At 41.7% G+C, this 27,532-nt stretch overlaps 1 protein-coding gene across 1 annotated transcript; it reads left to right on the top strand.

Annotated features, from left to right (window-relative positions):
• Positions 1-27: 27 nt before the first annotated feature.
• On the top strand, positions 28-27,274 carry PSMD11 (proteasome 26S subunit, non-ATPase 11). The gene is made up of 14 exons (XM_004747080.3): positions 28-184; positions 2,523-2,624; positions 8,306-8,430; positions 13,607-13,678; positions 14,048-14,105; positions 16,430-16,624; positions 20,745-20,889; positions 21,711-21,771; positions 23,728-23,790; positions 25,538-25,663; positions 26,123-26,158; positions 26,415-26,466; positions 26,744-26,886; positions 27,001-27,274. The coding sequence occupies exons 1-13, from the start codon at positions 94-96 to the stop codon at positions 26,884-26,886; spliced, it is 1,269 nt and encodes a 422-aa protein (XP_004747137.2). The 5' UTR covers positions 28-93; the 3' UTR covers positions 27,001-27,274.
• The last annotated feature ends 258 nt before the right edge of the window (positions 27,275-27,532 follow it).

Below are 27,532 nucleotides of genomic sequence, written 5' to 3'. Positions count from 1 at the left end.
GCCATGGGGGGAAGAGGGAGGCGAGGGCGGGCTTTCCGGGAATGTGTTTCCGGCGTCGGCGGCCGCGGCCGGGGACGGTGTGAAAGCGGTAAGATGGCGGCGGCGGCAGTGGTGGAGTTCCAGAGAGCCCAGTCTCTACTCAGCACCGACCGGGAGGCCTCCATCGACATTCTCCACTCCATCGGTAAAGGTCGCCGCGCCCCCTCTCTGACCCTGCCGGCTCAGCTGGGCTTGTGTGGGTCGGCGGCGACGGAGCGGGGCCGGGCTAGCCGGCTCTGGTGCTGCTGACTCACTGTGTGTGAGGGGGGCCGGGCCGGGGGCACAGGCCGCTCGCAGCTCCCTGGAGCCCCCTGGGTCCCACCCGGGTGGGACGCCTCGAGGCAGCCCCGGCGTCCACTTGCCGGCTGCTGACTCACGGTGGGCTCCGCGTGGAGTGAGAGGGTGGGCCGAGCCGGGGCCCCCACCACTCCCCAGCCTTGCCCCCGCTCTGGCCCGTGCGGGCTGGCCCGGGACCGCGAGCAGTGCCGGCCGGCGGGCTTGTCGCGAACAGGACTGAGAGCCTCGAGTTGAACGGCCTTGGCGAAACCCGCTGTACACAGCGTTTCCCGCCGTTGTTATCAGCACAGCCCGCTCCGGGTGGCAGCGCGAGCGCTCGCTCTTCTCTTGGAGTTTTCTTCCTCGGGACCCTGAGAGCTGCTGCCTCTCCCCAGCCTCGCAGCGGAAGGCTCTGCTAAAGGGATGTCTCTTTCTGAATGTGGGAAATACGGAGGGGACACCCACCGCAGATTGGCATTTGGTTTGAAGAGGTGCCCGAGACGTCCCTTTGCCCCCGTGTAGGGTGTAAGAGCGAGATGGGACCGCCCGGCTAGAGGAGGTGACTAATCGTCCTAGTCTCCCCGGTAGAGGTGGGAAGTGAGTTCGGGGAGTGAGGTGTCAGCCGCGGAGCTCGGGGAACCCGTCGGCCGCGGACTGCCAGAGCAAATGAAGAGTCAGTTTGTAGTAGATTGCCTTACACCTTGCACACCGCAGGAAAACTGAAACGGGAGCTCCAGCCAGTCGCTTCCGACAAGTTGCCACCGGGATTCAGGTGTGAAATTTGTGATGACCGAGAAGGCTTTTAATGTTCAAGTCGCAGAGGGCTCAGTTAGGGCATGGGTTAGCTCTTCACTGCACGTGTGGTAATGTGATCTTTTTAACGCAGCTTGAGAAGATTCAGATCGGATCAACAAGTAGCGTAGGAACGCACGTGTATGTGGGACCTCCAGGATGATGGCTTTTATGCTGACTTCCTGGTCTGTTGAATTTTGGTATTCCTGACTTGCATGGAGAAAAGACCATGACAAGAGCTTGATGTCTTTATCTTTGGGGGTACTGGGGAAGGGAAGGTGGGGGCTAAGATGCATCTGTGAATGGATGATTTTGTTAAATGAAAGTCTTTAATTCTGAAATTCTGACCCTGAGTTAAGTCAGTTACAATTATAGAACCAGCATCATCTCAGTCACATACATATATATATATGTATATATTTTTTATTCTAGGAGTACATGCTAATGTGAGAAGCATGGATTTTTTGTGTGTGTGCTAAGTGCCTAAATTTTTGACTTTTGTAAGTGAAATTATGATGAACATTATAGTTGGAGTATTTTGTGATTGCCGGTTCCACTAGGAGAGAGTTCCCTGAAAGCTTCCCTCTTAGAGCAAGCTTGAGTCATGATGGTTACAGTCTTACTTTTTCCGGACTCCATTATGGAGTATCTAAATCTTGGTTTTTGTCAAGTCATGATGCTTTGTAAGAGAAGTGATAACTAGTGATGGTCACTAAAATGATCACCGCAAACTCGGAGAGGTTATTCAGTGTTTGGTAAAATAGTTATTAACAGTTGAAAGTGGGACAGATAGCACAAAGTTATTTTAACAGGTCCTGAATCCATTATACAGCAGCAGTCCGTCCTAAGGATCCATTACAGAGCAACAGTCCCTCCTAAGGATCACACTGGAGCCTTGATTGAGTTGTTTTTCCTGAATGGCTTTGTAGAACTGCTTACCCCAAACACTCCATTAGAGGGGTGCTTAAAGTTTATTGAAAGACTCTTGACTTTTTTAGTCACCAGTAAATGATGGTCTTTTGATTTTAGTTTGTGGCAGGTAAACATATAGGCATGTTTAATATTTTCAGTAACAAAGTGCCTAACATGGGGCTAATCACCACAATATGAAGAACTTGTTTGAATTTTTGCTTTAACCAAGTGACTACGACAGAAATCTCATTGTATGTGGGTAAGGGGAATTCTGATTCATAGAATGAAAAGGCACATTTAAAATTGGAGAAGAATCTATTTTTATAATTTACATGGGACATATCTTACAAGATGATTTCACTTTTTTAAGAATTTTTTTTTTTAAGCTCCCTAGAATGTGTCTTTTGGTAACTGAGTTTGTAATTGGTCTTGTGAGGGTGAAATCTTCCTCAGTCTTCATTTTTTACCAGAATTTTAAGAAGGTTTGCATTTTCCTCTCCCAGTGAAGCGTGACATTCAAGAGAATGATGAGGAGGCAGTGCAGGTCAAAGAGCAGAGTATCCTGGAACTGGGGTCTCTCTTGGCAAAGACTGGACAAGCTGCCGGTAAGTGATGCAAATGGGTTGCTTTTTCTTTTACTTGAAAAGTTTCAAGTTTCTATTGGAGTAGAGGAACATAGGAATGCATCCACACAGTTTATTAGTGGTATAATTCCATTTTTTCATCAACTTGTTGAGCTTCAGTTTTTTTTTTTTTTAAAGATTTTATTTATTTATTTTACAGAGAGAGATCACAAGTAGGCAGAGAGGCAGGCAGAGAGAGGAGGAAGCAGGCTCCCTGCTGAGCAGAGAGCCCCATGCGGGACTCGATCCCAGGACCCTGAGATCATGACCTGAGCCGAAGGCAGTGTCTTAACCCACTGAGCCACCCAGGCGCCCTGAGCTTCAGTTTTTTAGCAGGAAGTTAGGTGGACCTTTAAATTCAGTTCTTTCGTCGAACAGTTTTCTGCAGGTGAGAGGAGATCCTGTTCCTGTTGGGATATAGTGATCTCTGTGATTTGTTTTTGTGTGATTTGAGTTTTCACTGTGTTCCCTTACATAGGGGCAGCAGCTGTCTTTAGTGATTTCAGTTCTGATGTATTTAAGAATGATAGCGACTTAGCCCCCCCCCCCCCCCCCTTGAAAGTGACTAGGGATTTTGCATCCAATTCAGTGTGAGAGACCAATTCAGAGTAAGACGTTCAATGGAATGTCCTTTTTTTTCTGTTAAGAGAGTAAGTGAGATGTTAAATGGAAAGAGCTTTCCCGAGATTTCTCCATTGTTACGTGGGTGCATGTTATTGCCCAAACATTGTATTTGTAATTGAATCGTTGAGTTTCTAGGCTTGAGGTGATACTCTGATGATTGGTGTGTCCTTGGAATAAGAGTCATTGAAGTAAGAGACCAGGAAGGCCTTTGAGTAAGGTGGTAATAGTATTTAGAGAAGCTTAAGCTTAAAATGGATGATTTTTGTCAACTTTAAAGTGAATTTAGGTCTTATCTAATTTAGAATGAATTAAGCTAGGGTAAGGGACCTCATGATTTACTTTCCCCAAAATAATACTGTATCCAAGAGGTACAAGTTAGTGAAACTTCTTGAACTTACGAACTAAGATCTTTCGCAATTAAGGATGACTAACATTGTATAAAGATGTATGCAGTTGGGAGGATATGTTTATGTAGTTTTTGAATTTTATTTAAAGTATTTAAAAATATCTATAATAAAACAGTTTTTAAGTGCTGTCAACTAGTTACTATTTTAAGCACAAAAATGATTTAGTTTATTGCATCTTCAAAACAACTCAGTAATGTGGATGCTGTTGTCCATTTTACACCTGCGGAAACAGAGCACAGAAGAGTTAAATAACTGATCCAAGGTCACTCATCTAGTACGTGGAAGAGCCAGGATTTGAACCAATTTGTCCTACTTCAGTGCTTGAGGCCTTATGGTGTAATGGTTCATACTTTCCATAGTTAATCACTTAATGCATTATCAGTGGTCAGTGCTGAGATTTTCACTTTATTTATTTTTTAAAGTTTATTTATTTATTTTTTTAGTAATTTCTATACCCAGCGTGGGGCTCGAACTTGACCCTCATATAAAGAATCATATGCTCTTCTGACTGAGCCAGCTAGGTGTCCCTGTTTTTTTCATTTTAGATTGACTTCCCTCCTATTTAACATATTTATGGATTCCTTTTGCCTGTCAGTTAGTGTGAGCTTGGGATTGCATAATAGTTTTGATCATTGGTCCATACAAAATATAATTAATAAGGTGATTTTCCTGAAAGAATTAGATAGTCAGATAAAGTGATTTAAGACTTTTCTGTTGTTTAAATTTCCAAATACCTGTTTTCCTCCAGTAGCATGGATAATTGCAAGTAGCATGTAGTATGGTCAGTACTTCAAAAATTTATCCAAAAATGTTAACTGTTTTGCTTGAAATTCCTATTTTATGCTTTGCCCTCTCCTTTTTCCTTGCCCCTCCCTTTTTTGTGACTCAGTACCTGAGAAGTTGAGAAGTATATAGCTAAACCTATTGGAATTTAACAGGTGAATCATAAGGACTTTTAACAACTTTTCTAGGTCATTTGTCCTTGTTTTCTAAGAAAGAGTTTGATGAGTATAGGTATATACTGTAGAAACTCTAAGGAAGTCTTGTACCCCACTTTGCTGTTCATAATTGATAGGTTTATATTGTTTCCTTTGAATTTTGGTTCCCTGAGAACAGAAAATATGTCTATTCCATTAATCTTCAACTTTGTTTTTTTAGGCACTTAATATATAGTTAGCACTGTGCTAAGTACTCCATTAAAAAAATATAAGATAAGGTCTCTGACCTACAGCAGTCATTTGGGGATCAGTGAATGAGGCAAGGTTTGATGCATAATAGTGGTTGAAGGTGGTGCTGAGCATCATCAGACGTGATGGCTAGGCTCAGGATCTGCAGATTTCATAGCTTGAGATTCTGAAAGGATTGTTTTGAGTTCTGTGACTTTTTTTTTTCTTTTTGAAGATTTTATTTATTTATTTGACAGAGAGAGAGAGATCACAAGCAGACAGAGAGGCAGGCGGGGGTGTGGGGTGGGATAGGGGATGCAGGCTCCTCGATGAGCAGAGAGCCTGATGCGGGCCTCGATCCCAGGACCCTGAGATCATGACCCAAGTGGCAGGCAGAGGCTTAACGCTCTGAGCCACCCAGGCGCCCAAGTTCTGTGACCTTCTAAAAAGAAAGTTCGGGTCATGTAATTGTAAATAATCTCAATAAGGCAGTATGATTCTTTGGGAATTAAAAATTATTTAGGTTGTATGAAAATGGAAAGAAACAGGGAATAAAACCAAGAATGAATAGCAACAATAGACTGAAATGAAAAGTGGACCGAGTCTTTGGCAACTAAGAGGTCATTGATTTCTTTGTTGGAATAAGAAGAATAACACTATCAGTGCTTGGAGCAAATACTGTAACTAGCAGGTGCTAGAGCTAAAGGCAGGCTGCTTAGTTCATGTGTCACTTCAGCCTTTTCCAGGAAGGAAAATGATTTTCAAAAAGAAAAAGATAGAAAAAAAAATGAGAAAGAGAGAGGAAAGAGCAGATAGGCTCTTTAAGTAAGTTCAAGTCTCTAGGCTCTGACAGTTTCCGTCTTTTAATATCAGAAGCATAGTTCTAGCAGATATATTTATAGAGCCACTATTATTATTCTGAGAAAAGTCATGGAGGATGGAGAAGTATTAAGGAAACTGAGGATGGGCAAACGTTATTTTACTTTGCATGAAGATAATGGAAAGAATAATTTCTAGACCCTTTAAACTGGTAATCACTAATATCTGGGACAGATTATTGGTTAAGTAGGTTTTAATCACTTAAGACTGTGGGTTTATTAAGAAAAGATTATTTTAAACTCCCCTTCATTCTCTTTGGTTAGCCTTATCAGACAAGTAGATTTGCAGGGCTCCACAGACAGCAGCTCGCCAGCTGTTTTTGTAAATAAAGTTTTTTTGGAACCCATCCACACCCATTTGTTTACTTACTGTCTATGATTGCTTTTGTACTGCAGTGGCTGAGTTGAGTATCTGCCAGTGAGACCACATCTCCCAAAAAGCTGAAAATATTTACTATCTGGTCCATCACAGAAAAAGTTTGCCAACCTCTGGGTTAGAGGAATGATACAGACTACATACCTGATGTAAGCAAGGCATTTGAACATTGGCCATAATATTAATGAGATATACAGGGTATGAAGATCATTTGTCAACCTAGAGGGAAGTCTCTAGCATCATGTCATAGGGATCTGTCCTTGTTCTTCTGGTCAGCCTCTGGCATTATAGCTAAAGCCATTTCAGAAGGCCTGCTTATTTTTTGTAGATGACTCAGTACAGTAGAGGACAGAATTAAGATTCAGAGTTATTGCCAAAGCCAGCAAGATTAAATTCAATGTGGTAAGTATAAAATTATTTACTTAAAAGTATTTATCAAAACAGAGGAAGATGAGGAATTACTTGTCTGTACAAAAAAAGACTTTAATAAAGTGCTATTGGAGAAAAGGAGGTAGGCTATCATGTGTTACCTGTGGTGGCCAGATCAAGAGAATCAGGCGATGATTCTACTGGTCAGACCCTACCTGGAGAATTGTTTTCAGTTCTGGGTACTACGGATGGTATGTTTGCAAACTAGAGTTCATTCAATGACAAGGAATCTAGAAACCAGAACATTGGAGGAACAGTTGAAATAGCTAAAGATGTTTAGCTTGGAGAAAGGGAAAATTAAGGAGGTATAAAAGATAGTTAGTTGTCTTGAGAAATTTGAAACCATGTAGAAGGAGGGTAAAGGCTTGGGTCTTAAAAAAAGAACAGTTTGGTTTGACTAACATTCGAATAGTCTGCTTTCTGAACAATTCTGTCAGAGATTGTTCAGAATTGTTCTAGCATAGAAGGAAATACTGTGGGAGAAGGGACATTGTACTAAACTACTTTTAAAAAGCTGTGATTGTATAATTAAAATTTGTACAAATGTAAAAAGAATTTGAGAAGGAGAAATCAGTGCAGCCTGGAGTTGGTTTGGAAGACACAATAGGACTTTCGCTGGGCCTAAAAGGACATCTGAGATTTACATAGGTCGAGAAGATGGGGGAGAAATTCTGCATGGGAATGCAGCAGAAACAAGGTGTGAAAGCAGACACATGTCTAGTTTATGCAGGGGTGAGTGGAGGGGCAGAATGGGGAAAATCTTAGTGGAATCAAAGGTGAGTACTGGGGAGTGAAGGAAAAGATGAACTTTTTCACTGTTTAAGTTCCTTTCGTACCTGACACAGTCCCAGGCATCCTGTGACTGTTCAGGCAGATGAGGATTTCAGGACCCTGAATTAGCATTCTCAGGAGGGGGAGGTTTGCTTGCCCTGAATTAGAATCCTCAGGAGGGTGAGTCCACAATTGGAGAATATTAAAGAGGCGGTGGCACTAAAGTAATTGTAACCTACATTCCAAAAGTACTTCCGTAGTTAACAAGTTGGAATATTCTCATTTTTACTCTTGTTTCTAAAGATGCTCCCTTAAAATGACTTGTCACCTTTTTTTCCTATACAAGGGGAAGAAAACTTCTGTGGTAGATTCCTTTTTTGTTCATAGTTTAAGACTCAGGCCTTACAGATAAATGGAGAAAACACCCTAAGTTTTCTGTGAAAAGTTTATTCGGTGCCAGGAAAGTGCTATTGCTATAAGGCTAAACTGGGGAGAACTTCGGGAGGGGAGGAAAAGGGACCCTGGAATTGAACATCTTCATCTGTTTAAGGGGGAGCTGCTACGGTGGACTTGGAAATTCAGCAACAACCACAAAACACCCTTCTCATAACCTCATCGAATTTACCGGTTGTGAGGAAGTGATTTTACCTCAGGTGTCAGAGGCACAACATATTTAATGTTCTAGAAAACTGTGCTCTGAGACCATGAGTACTTTGCTGTTTATCTCTCATTAAGATGGGTAAATGAGGCCAAGAGACGTGAGATTTTCCCAGGGCCCTCATAGTACTCCAGTAGCTGAGTGCAGAATGGAATACAAATTTAGTATATATTGCTTACTCATTTTTGCTACCCTGATACCTGCTAAGGATGTTTTAAATTCCTACTATACATCATTTAGAATGATTGCAGTGACATAAGGATGGATTTTATGATCTTGAGTCACTATTTTAATGGGTATTTTGTCTCTGATATTGATACTTACTTTTTCTTTTCTGAATTGCCTTCCACACAGAGCTTGGAGGACTCCTGAAGTATGTGCGACCCTTCTTGAATTCCATCAGCAAGGCTAAGGCAGCTCGCCTGGTCCGATCTCTTCTTGATCTGTTTCTTGATATGGAAGCAGCTACAGGGCAGGAGGTAAGCTACTTTAAAGGCAGAAGGTAGACGATATGGAAAAAAAAGTGTTTCAGTGAAAGCAATGCCTGCCTGCACTGTGGTACTAATGTGGAAGGGACAGCTGGGAGGACAGCTCAGGACTTATCATGTCAGTTTCTCTTTGTTACAGGGCATTTGATACTTTGGGTCTGTTCCATGCTTTGCTTTGTAAGTGGAGATTGTCAGTGGTCCCTGGAATCCTCATTACATCAGGGTCACAAACTGATTCTTGTCTTTGAGGTATTGTATTGCCACACCTTTGTAATGTTTTCTGTGTCTGTGGTACCTTTCATTCTGTGTCGCAAAGCTCTTCGTGAGCACAAAATAAGTCTGTGGCATCCCTTCTTGGCGTGTTTTGTACTGCATATATGCCTTTATGGAGGGGTGAGCATCCATCTGTTTGTGTCTCATGTGTGCAGAAGTGACTCCGGTGTACCTGTACATGTCCTCTACGAGTTCAGACCAGACCCTGAACCATTCAGAAGAGTGCCTCTTTGGAATCAGGGAGCCTCTTGTGAACTTTTTGAAGATAGCTATATTTTCTGCAGTTCAGGAGGAGACACTACCAAAGTTAAAACGTACTCTGTAAGAAGCAGCAGATTCAAGCAGGATACTGTTGGTAGAAAGACCATAGTTGTCTTTCCTATAGATACATTGCTTAATATTCACTGAGTGCAGGCAGTGTGCTAAACACTGTTACATATATTGGGGATACATTTGTAGAAACACAGTCAGTATTCGCATGGGCGTTATATTTTAAAGAGGAAGGCAGGCGATAAATATATAAAATGTCAGGAAATATAAGGACGGGGTAGGAATAGCTGGCTGGTTATATGTCTGATTGTTTGCTCTGGCCTCCGTGAGTGTACAAGTAAAAAGTATGAAAGGGCACAGTAGCTTTCCGAGTAAATAATGAGGAATTTCAGAAATCTAGGACATATAGATCCCACTTTGAAATCAGGTCTTCTGTAAAATCTGCCTTCTTGCCTCAATGATTCTTTGAGGCCTAGTTTAAACACCATAAACTTACTTCATTTGTAGAAAAATTCATTTGTAGGAAAGTTTTCACATTTGTGGCAGAACTATGTTTCATTATAGTAGATCAAAAAGAGTTAATATTTAGATGTCTGTCTTTGGAACCAAAGCATTGGAATTATTTTTAAGAATAAAAAAGAAAAAATGACTTTAACGGGATTTTAGTCTTATTTAACCCTAACTTTTTTTTTTTTTTTAAAGATTATACTTTGTTCTCATGAAAAAGCAACACCATCTTTTGTTTGAAATGGGGTGCCTTATAATGTGCTGACCAAAAAATGTTAGTTTGAGACAGACTGATACATGTTCCTTGGAACTTTTTAGGCAGAAAGAGTTAATTATCAAAGCTGCTCCATTACACACTGAAGTCTCTGGAATTTGTCCCTTTCCGTAGCATAGAGTTGACTCAGTGGATGGAATTGCATTTGTGTAATGAGCAGTTCTCCTGTTCCTTTGTGGAGGTCCCTTAAATCAGAATTCAGCGCTCTCCTATAATTGGCTAGTGGGATTTACTGGCCTTTTTCATGTGGCTCTGTGTCTGGTTAGTCCCTCCCATCTAAAATATTCAGTCTGCTTTACCTTTCTTCATATTTATTTTCCTTTTTAATATCTGTTTTCTCCTCGGAAGTTCCATGAGGATAGCTATTCTGTCCCGTCCCATGCCGTCTCCTTGGCACTTAGAGTAGGTTGGCCCAGAGGAGCTACAGAACTCATGTTTGTTAGAGGGATGTAGGGATAACGCCATGTTCGATGCTTCCCCATGTTTGATGCCTAGGAGATACTTTGTTGAATTAAGACATAAATTTATTGAATTGAGAAATAAGCCTAAGTGTTACTACATTTCTCTAGGTGACTCAGGGTCTCTGACTTGGAGAAATTGGAGCTACATGTTCCTCTTGAAACATTCTGAGTTGTTTGAAAAATTCTTTGAGCAATGGGAAAGGATAGGGAATCAAGTCATGATAGTATCATGGCATGAAGCAAAAGAAGAAGTTTGCAGACACTGTTAAGAGAGCTAGGAGTTTTGTGTTGGGGAGTTTGGTACCCAAGAGGATGGAGGAGGGGATTTTCCTTGCCTGTTTCTGTTTAGGGACTAACCGTAGGTCGGATAGATCTCCAAAACAGTTTTTAGCTTGCTATATTCCAGTAGGTGGTAGGAATCAGGTTAGGATTGAGTGAATTGCAGCATTGAGGTTTGCAGCCTAGAAAGGGAGGAGCATGTGTGAGGTAAGAGGGTGGGTGGGAGAGTGAGGATGGGCCGGTTGGTAAAGTAGTGGGGGGTAGAGGAACAGGGTGAAGAGGGGACTGAGCCAGACACTTGCCAAATGGTGAACTGGAATTTCAAAACTAACCTTACCTTTCAGGGATCTCTGGGTAGTTGCCCAGGGGAAGCCATTTTTGGTATCGTGTATCCACCTGACACCACAGTAGCACATTTAAAGAAACCTTACATCGAATCCCATTACTGAAACAGTTATTTCCATGGAAAAAAGGAGTTTGCTGGAGAATTTAAAACTTGGACTAGTAGTTATTATTCTTCCATACAGATCTAGTTATTGAAGACATTTTAAAAAATGGTTAAGTGTATCGATTTAAAACTTAAACATCTTGGGTGCCTGGGTGGGTCATTCTTTTAAGTGTCTGCCTTCAGCTCAGGTCACGATCCCAGGGTCCTGGGATCGAGCCCCACATCAGGTTCCCTGCTCTGCGGAGAGCTTACTTCTCCCTCTGTCTGCTGCTCCCCCTGCTTGTGTCCTTGCACGCAGTCTCTCTCTCTGTCAAAATAAATAAAATCTTTAAAAAAACAAAATAAACTTAAATGTTTGATTTCTGTCACTTCAAGCTTTTGTGCTCAAATAAGGGGTTTCTCCAGAAGCAGTGGCTTCTTAAATATTCTTATCCTCTTTATTAGTCATTATCTGCATTAACAAAAGCACAAAGCCAAAAAAAAAATAGTTGTGTAGCAAGGCCAATGGCCTTCAAAATTTTTCCTTAAATTTGAGGTGCTGGTTTTACCAATTAAAGTCCTAGATAGTGCAAATCATGCACCCAGTAATGGATAACAGATGGACCTGAACAAGAGTGTTGGAGAAGCACTGGGTCAAGTTCTGATCCTAGCAGCTGGTATGTGACTTTGAGTGAGTCACTTCACATCTGGACTCGGGAAATGGGGACAGTTGAGATGATGGAGTAGAGTTCAGTGTTTTCTCAACTAGAGAGCTGCAGCTCAGTGGCCAGGCTCTATTCCAGACTACTGAGTCAGGAGCCTCTGCATCCATTTTTATATTCTTAAAAAAGCTCCCTGGGTAGAACTGGGACGGTAAGCATTTCTTAGCCCTCCAAAGACACATTAGGACTAAGGACTCTTGTATTTTTGTTGTTAAACACATTCAGCAAAGTGTTTTCAGTTCCATTCACATCAGGAACAGAGATCTTACTTGGAATTTTGCTTTTCAGAACATAACTCAAAACTTTGAAATTGTGGTTGACTTGCTTTTAATTTAGTTTTTGTAAAATTTTTAGGTCGGTTGAGTTTAGTGCCGGAGATTAAGTAGCCACCAGGGGGCTTCAGTGAGTTATAAAGGTTCCTTTGAGTCTTTCACTGGTGAATCCTCCAAATACCATGTAATGTCATCTGTTTATTTACTGAGCTTGGACTTGGGATCTAAAGGCAGAAGATCTGTCAATTTGAATTATATGTGCTAGTCATTTTCCTTCCTTATAACATCTCCCTTAGAGAACTTTGGATATACGTAAAGATCTGTTGTATCAGCAGTTAGTTGGTGATCTAACTGCAACTAAGATCTGTTGTAGCAGAAAGTTTAGTTGGTTTTTTTTTTTTTTTAAATCTTATTCTCTGATTAGGAATCTTAATATAAAACTTGCAGTAACAAAAGTGATAAAAGATCTGCAGTACTTTTTATTTAAAGATTTTTTATTTTTATTTTTTTTATTTGACAGATCACAAGCAGGCAGAGACAGGCAGAGAGAGAGGAAGGGAGGGAAGCAGGCCCCCTGCTGAGGAGAGAGCCCGATGTGGGGCTCGATCCCAGGACGCTGGGATCATGACCTGAGCTGAAGGCAGAGGCTTTAACCCATTGAGCCACCCAGGTGCCCAGATCTGCAGTACTTTAAAATGTAGTTTCTCAAAGCTAATATGTTACAAATACCTGATGGCATGGAGACCATCTAGCATTGAACACTGCTTTAAATCAGTTACTTTGCATATTATCTCACTGCTTGGGTGGCAGATAGAACTGGGGATTCAAAGCACCTTTTTTTTTTTTTTTTTTTTTATTCATTATGTTTTTAGGTAGGCTCTGCTCCAAACATTTAGTTTGAGTTAAGGGGCCCGAACTTACAATCCTGAGATCAAGAGTCTTATGTTCTACCAACTGAACCAGCCAGGTGCTGGTTTCATGGCATGAAGCAAAAGAAGAAGTTTGCAGACTTCTTTTTTGACTATGATGTTTAAAATAAAGTTTAAAATAAAGCAGTTTAAAATAAAGTCTTAAAGCCCTTTTAAGTGTTAGGCTAATTGTAATTTCTTTTTATTCCCTTTAATACATGCTAAGTGTATTGTATTGTGGTGATGAATTGGTTAGCTGCACTTAGTATCAGAAAGGGAAGAGCCAGCTGGGCCTTTTGAGTGTTACAGGCAACTGTTAGGAACAAGGCATTTGTGCTTAGGCTGAGAATTGCTACCTTTATTACCAATGGGTTCATATTAACACATCGCCATTACTATTTGCAGCTATTTAGGGAGAAATTTCTGCTTTAAAGATTTCTCAGCCATTGTAGAAATCTGTATTTCAGGGTATAGATGTTGAAAGTTATGGGTCCATCTTGGGAAGGTAGAAGAGGAATCTTGGAGAGGAAGCTCTTTTTCAAAAGAACACAGTTCTTAAGTGCAACGATACTTTCTGTGTAAAATGCCGAGTTGGTTCTCCATTATGATATAGCCATTACACAGTGAGATACTGTAGATTAAGGCATGTCCCCTGAGACATTAAGTAGAGCAACATGGATATTATATAGGAGGGAATTAAAGCTGTTCTCCAAAGCGAGGTTTTTAGGAAGAATGTGAGGATATAATATTGCATGTGTTGTCTCTTTGTTGCAGGTCGAGTTGTGTTTAGAGTGCATCGAATGGGCCAAATCAGAGAAACGAACTTTCTTACGCCAAGCTTTGGAGGTAATGTGCCTACATTAGTGCTGCTTTCAGGTCTCTAGGCATTAGATCGACTGTGAATGCAAGTGATACCATTCTGGTCAAAAGTATTTTCAGTAATTTTGTATTAGCCAGGCACCCAAAGATTATTGATAATAGTTCCGCTCATGAGAATACTTGCTTGTGTGGCTCAGAGAAGTAAGCAGCAGCCCCGTAAACATCATAGTCAGTGACCATCGTGGCAGATGGACTGTAGTGTTGCTTAGGCTAGATTTGGTGCTCTCTCCAGAACTTGTATATTCAACAGTAAGAGTTCTATGACTGTCAATCTTTGATTTCTTTCTTTGGCTTTTTTCTTTCTTTCTATCAGTCAATGCCTTTTCTCTTTCCTAGGCAAGACTGGTGTCTTTGTACTTTGATACCAAGAGGTACCAGGAAGCATTGCATTTGGGTAAGTAAGCTGGTAGAAAGTAATAAGGCATCTTAGCTGGCTAAATAAATATATTCTGAACCTGGCCACTCTTAATGGTTACATATTAATAATATATGTTCTGCCTACTTCTAAGGATTTAAAGTGGCTTTGCATTTACTGACTCTGTCATGGAGAAATGCCATTTGCAAGTTTTAAGTAACTAACCAGAGTTAATCTGTCAAATTTAGAAAACCAAAGGGTCTAACTGCACGTGTTTTACTATTATGTTTATTATACTTGTTTATAATTACACTGTAACTCAAGAAATAAATTGGTACAAATGTATATGGTGGCTAGAGTGGGCTGACTAAAACCTTTCCCTGTGTGGCCTTTGAACACCCTGTCATTTTTGCCTGCTGCTTTTTCTTTTTCTTTTTTTTAATTGGTAGATTTGGACTATTTTCCCCGGATGGAAGATCATGGCTTCTTATGATGTATTAAGTTGAAAAAATTGCCAATATTCAGTTTTTATCTTGAAAAATGGCATTTCATTTGGTTCAAACAAATAGTAGCATTAAAAAAAAAGTGGTTTTTGTTTTTGTTGTTGTTGTTGTTGTTTTATTTGCTCAATTAATCTGTACACCTAGTGTGAGGCTCGAATTCACAATCCTGAAGTCAAGAGTCACATGTTTTTCAGACTGAGCCAGCCAGCCCCACCATAACAGTTTTATTGAGATGTAATTCATAGACCATAAAATTCACCCTTTAAAAAATGTATGATCCCATGGTTTTTAGTATATTCATAGATAGTTGTATATTCATCCCCATGATCTGATTTCAGAACGTTTTCATCACTCTGAAAAGGAAACCTTGTACCTATGTACCCATTAGTTATCATTCCCATTATTCCCTCCCCTGTCAGGCAGCCACTAATCTGCCTCTGTGGATATGCCTGTTCTGGACAATTCCTATAAATAGAGTCATATAATATATTGTCTTTGTGATTGACATCTTTCACTTAGCATGTGTTCAAGGTTTATCCATGTTGTAGTGTGTATCACTACTGTATTTGTTTTTTTTGCTGAATATCCATTGGGTGGGTATGTCACATTTTGTTTTAGCCATATTTGTGGGGGTGAAGGTGGTATCTCATTGTGGTTTTGATTTGCATTTCCCTAATGACTGGTGATGTTGAGCATCTTTTTATGTGCTTTTTAGTCATTTGTATGTCTTTGGAAAAGTGTTTATCCAATCCTTTGCTTATTTTTTAGTTGGATTGTTTGTGTTTTTATTGTTTATCCTGGATAAAAGTCCCTTACTTTTTGCAAAAAAATTTGCAAATTTTTTTCTCGATTTTAGGAATTGCTTTTTCACTTTCTGAATAATGTCCTTCGAGGCATATTTTAATTTAAAATCCATTTATTTTTAATTATTATTTATTATTTAGAGCCTATTTTTAATTTATCTTTTAATTTCTTATAAATTAAAATTTTTTATTTTTAATTTAAATTTTATTTTTAATTTAATCTTATTTTATTTTTGAGAGAGAATGCGTGCATGAGTGCAAGCAGAGGGTGGGCCAGTGGGGAGAGGGAGAGAGAGAATCCTAAGCAGACTCCATGCCCAGCGCAGAGCCGGATGCAGGGCTTGATCTCAGCAACCCTGATATCATGACCTGAACCAAAATCCAGAGTTGAATGCTTAACCAACAGAGCTGTCCAGGTGCCCATAAGTCCCATTTATTGTTTTTTTATTGTTTATGCTTTTGGTATCATACCTAAGAAATCATTGCCTAATCGCAGATCACAAAGATTTACTCCTGTGTTTTATGGGTTTAGCTCTTACATTCAGGTCTTTGATTTATTTTGAGTTAATTTTTATATATGATGCAAGTCTGTTTGAATTTGATTTTCTCATCTGAGATGGGAAGAAGGTGTATTTGGAGAGCATTCGCACGTCCAGAATTCTTTCCTTCCTCCTCCAACCTTAGTGGCTGCCATTTCGTATGTACTTGTATGATTGCTAGACAGGAAGAGAATGAGATTGAGTGGCTGTCTGAACCAGATAACTAGTTTCGGCGTGTTCTGGGTGGAGATTCTCATTGTATTCAAATCTTCGGAGGAAGCTTATAGGACTTTTGGCTCTAATATTGTCATTAGTATGCTGAAAACTTCAAAGAGATCTGTTTCTCTTTGGGAAGATAGCACATCAGTAAAAAAAAAATTGAATGCTTGCAGATAGACCCCCTCTATGAGTTCAGGCAGTTTTCTTTATCCTGAGTGTTCTTGTGAGGGTGGGAGAGTGAGATGTTACAGTATTAAGATTATGGCTAACAAAGGGATATGTATTTTTTCCTGCTCCAGGTTCTCAGCTGCTGCGGGAGTTGAAAAAGATGGATGACAAAGCCCTTTTGGTGGAAGTACAGCTTTTAGAAAGCAAAACATACCATGCCCTGAGCAACCTGCCGAAAGCCCGAGCTGCCTTAACTTCTGCTCGAACTACAGCAAATGCTATCTACTGCCCCCCTAAATTGCAGGCGACCTTGGATATGCAGTCAGGTAACACCCTACCTACTCCTGGGCTGTTTTCCTAAAGTTCTTATTTCACAGTGGGGAGTGGCGGATGGGGATAGAGAATGTAGTTGGCTGATTCCGCTCAGGCTTCTCAGAGAAACTGAATTAGAAGGGTACTTTCCTTCTAATAACTTGTTAACTGTCTGTTCTAAGAACATGCTTACCTGTGGTTGGCCAGGCAGCCTGTTTGTTTGTTAGCTCCAAGATGCTCAACAGGTTTAAAAAGCTCCTTAACCTCCACCTGAGTCACTCATTAGGGGGAATGATTTCTCTCCAGGGTTAGACTAACCCAAGTCTTTTGTCACTTGGAGACCTTGGTAAAGCATGTTGGACTTTCCCAGAGGGCCTCAGATCAGGGTTAAGGAAGGCCTCCTTCCCTACCCTGCATTTCACTGGAGTGTAGGGGATTCCTTTCTGAAGGAGGGTGTTAATATTGGGGCTCAAAGGTCATGGATTGGCAGTGGAATGCTTTTTCTCGTGGTCAGCAGCTTCAATTAGTCATAGTTTGTCATCATTATGGAAGGAGCACTGGAATTGGAGGCAGAAGACGAGTGGAAGCCCTGGTGTTACCTCCCTGCAATCTTTTAGAATGCCTGCACTACCAGTGTATCCGGTATTATGAATAGCAAATGATTTATTTTGTCATACAGAGATTAAGAACAGGAGCTCTCCAAACCACCTTTCCTAGGTTGAAATTTTGGTTCTGTCAGTTTGATTCTGTCAAATTTTAGTTCTGTGTGATTTTGGGCAAGTTAATTTATCTTTAGATCATCTGTAAAATGGTGATAATAATCATGCCTCCTCATAGGATTGTGGTGAGGATTGAGTGTGATGGTGAATGTGAAGCTCTTACTGCAGTACCTCACTTTGACCAGTATTGGTACTTTCTTTAAGCTGCTACTCTTTCATTATGCCTGTCCTTAAGGGATAACAGGTGAATTTGCATCAGATTTCACAGAGGAAATAGAGGTCATGCTTAAACATTTCCTCTCCAGAATTTGTATCACAGCCCAGTTTACTCCATATGAAGAATGATTCTTTCCCCTGTCCTTTTGTTCCATTCTAAGTCTTCAGTATTTCTTCTCTACTTGTATCTTCCTCTTAGTGCTTGAACTGCCCAGCTGCAAAAAGCACAGCCCTTTCTCCTTTCTAAATTGCTGTCTTCTTTTCCTTTCAAGTTTCTTGAAAAAGTTGAAAGAGTATGCATACTTTGGGGTCTCTTTGACTCCTTGAAAGAAGTCAGTAACTCGCTAATAACCTCTGACTTTTAGGGAAAGTCAACCCTATTGAACACTCCATAGGCTACTTTGACATCACTCTCTTCCTCATTCTGCTCCCTTGACTGGGTATCTCTGGCCACACTTTGCTGTTTCCTCTTCCTTCTGACTTTTAAGTGTGGGCATTCCTCATGTTGTTTTCTTAGTTTTTTTTTTCCCCTTCCTGTTCTCTGTTTCCTGTCTAAATGCTGTATTCACCCATGGCTTTAGCTGCTGCATGCCCCTAGTGGTCTCCTTACCTAGATCTTTGGTAGCTTCTGTCTCCTAAATTTTAGATTCAGATTTCTACCTGCATAGTGGACATACATACCTGAATGCCTCGTAAGTGTCTCAGCCTCAACATGTCAAAAAGCAAAATTATTATCTAACTCCTCCCTATACCTTTTTTCCTACTCAAGGTAATGGTATCATTGATTTGATAATTGCTCAAGCTATTATCTTTGGAGCAATTCTGACTCCTTTCTTCTCTTAATTCCTGTATCCACTCAGTTGTTAGATGAGGTGGGGTCTGTCTCTAAACCTATCCTTTCTTTTCCATCTCTGATTACTGCTGTGGTGAAGGCCTAGGCCACTGGAGCAATCTTCTGCTGATCTGATCTGACTGTTCCTGATCCCTTTTCCTGATCTACTTTTTCTTTAAACCTGGCCCCAAAGTCATTTTTCTCAAAACACAAATCAGATCATGTAATCCCTCTGAAATTCTTCAGTGATTCCCCATTATCCCCAGGCTACATTTTACTTTAACTTTTTACTTTAACGGGTATGCAGAAGGAAAGCATCTTTTCCTTTCCATTAGTCACCAAATGACTTCATGTATTCTTGCTTTTGTGCCTTTCTGTATTTTGTCTTCTTTGCATGGAAATTCCCCTTCTCATCAATCCCCTTGGCAAACGCGCATGTATCCTTCCAGATCCAGTTCATGTAAACAGATCAGTTCTCTGTAAACCCTCTCTAGTGCTACCTTTTCCTTTGGACTTCCCCTCTCAAAGCTATGTTCTTTTGTATGTATTGTGGTCCTAATCTTGTTTCTGTTTTGATGACCATCTTTCCCACTCTGAGACTAAGAGCTTCATGAGCGCCTTTTATTCATATTTCCTCTGTAGTAACCATTTATCGGTGCCTGGCAAATTGTAGACATTCGTTAATACCTGTGTTGAATGAGTGACAGTCTAGTTTTTTGTTTTTTTTTTTTAAATAATAAACCTCATATACTAGCCATGATGCTTGGACTCCTAATGTAGGCCCTATTTATTAATGTATTTGGGAAAGCAGTATACCAGTTTTGGGGCTTATTTTACCTTTTTTTTTTTTTTTTAACCAGTTTTACTGTGAATCTGGTCTATTCTCTTCCAGCTCTGGGCCAGGAGGTAAGGGAATGGGGATTTATCCCCTCTAGGTTAGTAGTGTTATTAGTTCAGTGGACATTCTTAAAGGAGCTCAAGTGAAGGGTGGAGTTTCTCTAGCTCTCTATAGGTAAGAACAGGAGAGAACAAGGGTCTGATTCCTTTAGCCTCAAAATGAGAGGCTTCTTGGGTAGAGTAAAAAGTACTGGAGTGTGGCACATATCATATGCAATAAATGGTATTAAGTCCCCAGATGGCGTGGAGTCACATAGCTATGTGACAGGTGGGTTAAAAATGTGCTGATACATTGTCCCCTTGGGTCATGTGTAAGCAGTTTTATCCTTTTACTTCAAGTTGCTGAATACTTTGTCTTTGTGCTTCAATGTGAAAAATGTTGGGAAGCACTGTGGTAAACAGGTGGGGCTGAAGTCTGTAACCTCATAAGGGGCTGAAGCAGAGTTAGAACGGATTCACACACTCGGAGGGCTTAGATGCCTCCCAAGCTAGGAGGAACTAAATTTCTTTTTTTTTTTTTTTTTTAAGATTTTATTTATTTATTTGACAGAGAGAGATCACAAGTAGGCAGAGGCAGGCAGAGAGAGTGGGGAGCAGGGAAGCAGGCTCCCTGCTGAGCAGAGAGCCCGATGCGGAGCTCAATCTCAGGACCCTGGGATCATAACTTGAGCTGAAGGCAGAGGCTTTAACCCACTGAGCCACCCAGGCATCCTGGAACTAAATTTCTTGTTGGATAGCACAGGTTGGAAGTAATAGCAAGTTCAATCAAAGTTAGCCTCATTGGAATCAACCCAACTTCTAAATGGTTGAAGCTTGTTTAGATAAACTGTTCTATCTCAGCCTGAGGAAATACTGCTTAACCATGTCCAGTTAAATTAATTTCATGGATCTGGTATTATATGAAATCTATATATTGATTGTTCTAGGCAAGAGCACATCTATAAATGACAACTATCTGAAGCAGGAGTATAAGAAATTGGATTTTTTTTTCTCTTTTGAGAGCTCACATACAAAAATGTCAAGCTTAGAAAAGCTATCTTAAATGTTACTAAAACAGGTTATTTAGGCAGGCAGTCCAAGGATGTTTGGTTCAACTTCCTGACATATGAGGGTGACGTCCTGAAGGGTAACTGTGGCCTTTTCTAGTGGCTTCAAAAGATAGCAGAACCATAATAGTAATGAGAAGTATGGGGAAAGATGTTAGTGCATAGTTTTTAGGATCCCTTTTAAGTAGGGTTTCTAACTTTTTTGGGATTTATATTGTTAAGATGACATTGAAACTGGGAGATTAAAGATCTCATTATATCTTTACCACTAGCTGGCAGTGACTTTAGGCAGGTCCTTTAACCTTTCCTGACCTCATCACTATATAGGTGGCGTTGGGATAGATTTTGGAGGCTTTCCCCAGCTCTGATCTTCGATGGTTCTGTTATTTTATATCGTTTTTACTCCTATCTTTTCAATGTCCAGGTATTATCCATGCAGCAGAAGAGAAGGATTGGAAAACTGCATACTCCTATTTCTATGAGGCATTTGAGGGTTATGATTCCATCGATAGCCCAAAGGCCATCACATCTCTGAAGTACATGTTGCTGTGCAAAATCATGCTCAACACGTATGTGCCTGTTAACTTGGGGTTATGAGAACTCAGGTTCTTCACCTTGGTTTTCTGCCATGCAGACATAGCTTGCACAGGGAGTTTAGCTGGTTAGAAGCAGCAGCTGCCGCCTGTGGGACTGGTTGACATAAGAGTGGGAGGATTGAAGGTGTTCCCCAGAGCACTTTTGCTTGCTAGTTTTTGAGAACTGGGAAGACAGATGAGAGAAATCTCTTTTCCAGACTCATGGACTGTTCTCGTCACCCTGCAGTTATTCTGACCAGGGAGTTGCTGAGCATCAGACAGAGGGCCTGGAAATAGCTTACAGTCTAGCACTGGCCCCCTGGGCCACCCAGAATGGGGGTGCATTAAGGAAGAAGTTGAGAGGTTTGAGAAGGGGAACAACAGCAAGTAGGACAGATCTTTTTATAAGGAATTCTGGAGAATTTATCCACATTCGTTTAGGAATAAATGTGATCTTGACTAGGACTTTTTGGATCTTTGCATTACACAGGGATTGTGTTTTAACAAGACCTGTTGTCCGGGGATTTGACTTAAATTTATCATCCTGCCTTTTGAATTTATTACTTTTGGTTTGTTCAGTGTGACTTTCTTTTTAATGCTGGAGTTTTTCTACTCTTCAGTGCTGAGCCTGGGCCTAGAGTAGCGAAAGCCTGGCTTCTGTGAGGTGAGGGACATAATGGGTTTTGGGGTGAGGCGTCTCATCTCCGTGGGCAGTCTTCTCAGTGGAATTTTGAGATAAAGACATTTGCCTGAACCTATACTTAGAAGCATAACATCCTGGAGTAGTGACCAAGTTTGTCTTTTTTTTTTTCTAGCCCAGAAGATGTCCAGGCTTTGGTGAGCGGGAAGCTTGCACTTCGGTATGCGGGGAGGCAGGTAGGGAATGCCTTGACTGCAGTTCTCATCACTACTTACTTGAAACCAGTACGTCATCCGTCATGATGCCTGGTGGGACCAGTGCTCTTCAAGTCTCTATTCCATATTCTCTGAGTGTCCCCCCACCCAATTCCCTCTGCCACCCCTTTTCCTGTAAGCCTATTCTGTGTATTTTCTATATTAAATCTTTGGCCTGGAGAGTCCGTTTGCGGTGCTCTTACAGATGTCAGATGGTTTAAGGGAGTTCTAGAACTGAACGGTAGCATTTGTATGAGTTAGGCTGCATTTAGCTTTGACCAAAAATATTTATCTATCATGAGCCTGACTTAAAAACTTAACATGTGCAGAATATGAAGTGTTGGGTTCTCCAGGAGTTTGGAGGCTGTTAAGGTTTGGTGCACTTGTGCTTTATAGGGAGGTCGAAGTGCTTGGTGCAGAAACTGGTTTTTGTTTTTTGTTTTTTTAAGATTTTATTTGTTTATCTGAGAGAGAGAAAGAGTGGACCAGGGAGGGGTAGAAGATGCAGACTCCCTGCTGAGCAGGGAGCCCAACATGGGACTCCATCCCAGGACCCTGAGATCATGTCCTGAGCTGAAGGCAGGCACTTAACAACTGAGCCACCCAGGCACCCCAGAAACTGGGTTTTGAAAGCTCACCCAAGTGTTTCTAAGTACGTTTTCACTCAGGTCCTGAGTTTTGAGCGTGGTTCAAAAGACCTTTGATAGTCATTAGTCCCTTTTGTGCCTGAGTAGGTATGAGTATGATGTGTAAAGATGGTCTCAGGCTCCTGGACCATCTCTTCTTTGTCCTTTGTCTGATTATCAGTAGTCAAGTAACAGTTATCTTTCTAGATTTCAAGTGCAGTTGTCTCTAAACAACGGACACATTAGCAATCTCATATCTTTGGAGGAATGGCCACAACAGATGGTTTCCTCCTTTTTTACGAGTGGTCCTAGTTTTGGGATCCTAGTTTTGACCACAGGAATAGTTGTTATTACTACAGTGAAGGACTCCCTGCCCTATTTAGAATTAGAGTTGAGGAAAATGGGCTAAGAGAGGTCAAGTGTCCAGGACAGGGTCAGGTAACTATTAAATGGGGGAGCCAGACTTTAAACTTGGGTTATCTGGCTCTTAGTTTCAGGCTTAACTCATTTGATATTTGTTATGTCTGTGGGACAAATGCTGACACACAATACACTAATGATTAGTTTTGCACCATGTCAAAGTCTGTCATAAAACACACACCATCCTTATGTAAGTGCATAGGCTGGTACCAGAGGAACTCCTTCTGGTCCTTTGTGCCTTGATGACAGCTTTTAAGCAGAAGTCAGCATAGACTCCCAGAAAGATTGTAGATTTCTTGCTGAGTAGAGACTTGATAGGTTGGTGACGTGCCTTTTATAATCAAGTTAGAAGGTGACCTCAGCCACTGATTGTACCTTCTTCTCTCTGTGGCATTTTAACATTGAGTGCAGTATGTGGAATTTTGCTGGCTCAACCTTAATGAAAGTAGACCCTGGCTCAGGCTCTGTACTACACATAGCAGAATAAGACTTGATGAAGCAGAGGTACGACCTGAGGCTAAGGGCAGGAAAGAATCTGTGGGCTTTGGGGGTAAGCAGCCTTGGAGGAGGGGGAAAGACATCACAGGTCTCTGGTCATTGTTTCTTATAGCTTGTCATCTTTAGAGAATGCTATGTAAGGGCCTTTTTTTCCTTTTTAACTTTTTATTTCCTAGTATTTTTAAGTAATTTCAGATTTCAAATGGAGACTGGTTGGGACACAGGGGTGGTGGTCTAGCTTCTCTTCCCCGGCCTCTGAAGAAGATCGGTGGTGAGGCAGGATCTTCTTGCAGCCAGAAGTTGTGTGGACATAGCATACTGCTTAGGACATTGATTGGATGGGATGTGAGTGTGCAGAATAGATCGCTGTCACTGTTTTTCTCTTTATTCTTAGACAGAAGCATTAAAATGTGTGGCTCAGGCTAGCAAGAACAGATCACTGGCAGATTTTGAAAAGGTAAGCATGGTATTGGGTTGGTAGGGAATGGGTGGAGGAGAGGGACATTTACATACTTAAAAAAACCTTTTATTTGTAAATAATTATAGTTTCAAAAGAATTTTCAAAGATAGTACACAGTGATTCTGTGTACCCTTCACCCAGTTTTCTCCAATGGTTACATCTTAATTATAGTACATTATCAAAACCTGGAAATAAGCACTTTCGTACAGTGAAGCTTGTTGAGTTGTAATACCTCATTTATATATTGTACCTTCCAGTTTCAAAAAGCTCTTTCATCAGAGGTACCTGGGTGGCTCAGTCAGTAAGCATCTGACAGGATCTTGAGGTCCTGGGAACGAGCCCCACGTTGGGGATTCTGTTTCACTTTCTGCCTCTCCCTTTGCCCCTCCCCCTGTTCATGTGTGCGCTTTCTCTCTCAAATAAATAAATCTTTGAAAAAAATGTTCTTTCATCCTTTTTCACTTTGATTTTTCACAACATACTTCTTCTCTGCATTTTATGGTTGAGGGAGCTGGGGTTCAGTGAAGGTGCCTGAAGCCCCCACAGCTCACATGTCAGGGATCGACACCAGGCCTGGCACTTGTTCTTTGGGTTATGATTGTAGGGTTTCCTTCAGCTCCAGAAATACCAACTCTCCTTCTCTGGGGGCAAAAGAGAAGTGTTGGTATGTGCAAATGGACCAGAAGACACCTCCTGTGAGGTTGACATTCCAGGCTTGCTTTGCCTCCTGTGACTTTTACTCATTGTTAGCAAAAGTTTGAAAAGGGAGAAAAACATACCTAAGCAGTAGAGTGAGACTTATATATTCTCTGCTGAGTCTCCCTTCTCTTAATCTGAGTAAAGTGGCCAGTTTAATTAAAAACAAACCTAGATCTAGGAAGAAAACTTTGTGCAGACAGGTTAGACCATTTGACTCTGGCTCTCTCCAAGATTCATTGTCTTGGTTGAGCTTTCTTGCCAATTTCACTTCCTTACTTGGCATGATTTGCTTGCTTCTCTTAACCCCTTATAGCACAGCTGACATGGGGCTGGATCTTGAGACCATTCCTCAAAGTAAATAAATTACATACATGAATAAACAAAATAGACTAGATCATTCTATCCTAAAGTTTGGGATATCTGATGGGACACTTCTGTTACTAGGGGTTACCTGGGGTATGGGTCTGGGAAACAGGACGACAAAACAAAATTAGGTGTTTTGCTTTCTGTTAAGTGCAGAACTGTATGCTGATGTGCTTGTAAAACTCCACGAGCCACTTGTGAGATTCAGTATTTCCCATTATTTTTTTACTTCTTATTTTTTTTTTCGAGAGAGAGTCGGTATGCAAGCTTTCATGTACAGAGGGGGAAGGGCAGAGGGAGAGAGAATCTTAAGTAGACTTCATGCCCAGCTCAACATGGGGCTCGCTGTCACATCCCTGAGATCATGACCTGAGCAGAAATCAAGGGTCAGATACTTAACTGACGGAGCCACCCAGGCACCCCAAGTATTTCCCATTATTTAACCTCAGAATTCCCCCCCCCACCCTGGAGACCCTATTTGCTCTGTGGGATACCTGTGGAGAACTGCTTTTGTAGTGGATTTGGCTTTCAGGCTGAGCAGTTCGTGGGGTTTACACGGTTTGAGCTGTCAACACAAGGCTTTCCTGTATTTCCGAGGTCCAGCAGACTACTTAGGAAGCCAGGAGTGGCGTGGCTTCAGGGGCTTCTCTGTGCCAATGTCTGTGACCGTCTTTCTTGGCAGGCCCTGACAGATTATCGGGCAGAGCTCCGGGATGACCCAATCATCAGTACACACTTGGCCAAGTTGTATGATAACTTACTGGAACAGAATCTGATCCGAGTCATTGAGCCTTTTTCCCGAGTTCAGGTAAGGACCCGCCTGGGGACTCTAGTTCTCTGGCTAGGCGTCCTCTCTAGTCCCCTCGCTTGCCACCACCAATGCAGAACAGGAACTTGATTCCAAGACACCTTCTGGTGGGTGAGAGGCTTGGGCTTTTTTTGACACAGGAACAAGAATTGTGAGAGTGCCATGGGGTGGAGGCTGGTGAGATTGCCTCTGCTTGTCTTGAATACAGGCCCCTCCTTGCCTCTGTGGTCACTGTGCATGTGGTAGATGCTGTGTAGGGGGGGTGTGGGCCGGGAGTGTGTATGGTCTGTGATGAGAGACAGGCAGAGGGACAGAGCACGAGAGGCCTGAACAAGACCCAGGAGAGTTTACTCCTGGGGAGACACACTCAGCAGACACAGCTGTCACACCCCCACCCAGCCCCCAGGTTAGAGGAGGAAGTAGGACTCTCAGTGTCGCTGTCTCTGCCTTTTCTTGTAGATTGAACACATATCTAGCCTCATCAAACTCTCCAAGGTAAGGAGTCCTGAGCTTGTCTTGGGGGTGGGGATATGGAAGGGAGCATATGGAGGCGGTTAGCATTTCTTCTCGATGGGCCTTGTTGGAAAGTCCTCAACTTCATAGTGTGGAATGGGGACTGTGAGCTCAGAGCTCGAGTTACATTGTTGCTGTTTTGTTTACAATCCATTTGCTCTTTTATACAGAACTTTCTTGTCAGTGTGATCTTTGACTAGTGGATACCCGTCCCTTTAATCATGTGCTTTGATTTTAGGCCGACGTGGAAAGGAAATTGTCACAGATGATTCTTGACAAGAAATTTCATGGTGAGTAACAGTGGTGAAGCTGTTGACGCACGAAGCTCTTATTCATCCCGAAAGGATATGTTCCGTTTGTTTCACCTGGTGGGACCCTGGGCCCTCCTCTCTCCCTGTGAGGAGATGAGGAGACTGCATAATAAACATGCGCAGATGGCACATGGAGATGACTTCTGGTTCTCCTTTCTGGAGAAAGGGAGGTAGCTAGGGAGTGAGTGGGCGGCTGCTCACATGCCTTTGTGTCTAATCCCCTCTTTTACCTGGGTTGCCCTTGTGTTTCCTGCAGGGATCTTGGACCAGGGGGAGGGTGTCTTGATTATTTTCGATGAACCCCCAGTAGATAAAACTTACGAAGCTGCTCTGGAAACAATTCAGAACATGAGTAAAGTAGTGGATTCCCTCTACAACAAAGCCAAGAAGCTGACATAGGTGAGTGCTGGCTCCGGACCGGGACCGGGCAGCGCGTCTTCGCCTGTCGAGACCGAAAGCCTCCCGGCGGCCTCGAAGCTTCCCCGATTGACACTGCTCTGTCTTCTCTTGCAGAGTTGGATCCGTAGCGGTCCTTTGGAGAGTGTGTGTGGCGGGAGAGTGAAACCTTTGGGGGAAAATGCTAGGAGATTCTTTTTTCTTTTTGTTCTACTTTTCGCTCGGAAAGTTTTTAAATCCTCATTTGGTGCATCTGTATTCCAGCCAATAGATGTGCCAGTTTTCATGTAATCTTTACTGGCCCAACTTGGGAGTGGGGAAATTGCTTAAAAAAAAAAGAAAAAGAAAAAAAAAAAGGTTATTCTAAATAAAAGGAAAAAGGCTTACACTACCTAAAGCTGTGCTCTCTGCCTCCTGGGAGAGGGCCGCAAAGCCAGGTGCCCCGCCAACCACTGGGGCTCCGACCCACCTGCTGGGCGCCACCTCTCCTCCTCTTCAGAATTGGGTGTTTGCCTGACCATCAAAGCAACGACTTTTTATTCTGTTTGTACTGAACGAAAACAAACAACTGTGTATAGACTGCTATCTTCTTTTTTATTTGAAACGAGGCGTTTCGGTGTTCTTTCCCCGGCCACATGGCCTGTCACCC

Source organism: Mustela putorius, unplaced genomic scaffold, assembly GCF_011764305.1.
Source record: "Mustela putorius furo isolate JIRA1106 unplaced genomic scaffold, ASM1176430v1.1 tig00003962_pilon_pilon_pilon, whole genome shotgun sequence".
NCBI classification, from domain to species: domain Eukaryota; kingdom Metazoa; phylum Chordata; class Mammalia; order Carnivora; family Mustelidae; genus Mustela; species Mustela putorius.
Note: the sequence above shows the minus strand (reverse complement) of the source record. Positions and strands in the feature narration are given on the sequence as shown.

Coding starts and splice junctions, on each gene's coding strand:
- PSMD11 (XM_004747080.3), top strand. CDS start 94: ATGGCGGCGGCGGCAGTGGTGGAGTTCCAGAGAGCCCAGTCTCTACTC. Junction 185..2,522: donor CGACATTCTCCACTCCATCG/GTAAAGGTCGCC, acceptor TTCCTCTCCCAG/TGAAGCGTGACATTCAAGAG. Junction 13,679..14,047: donor TCTTACGCCAAGCTTTGGAG/GTAATGTGCCTA, acceptor TCTCTTTCCTAG/GCAAGACTGGTGTCTTTGTA.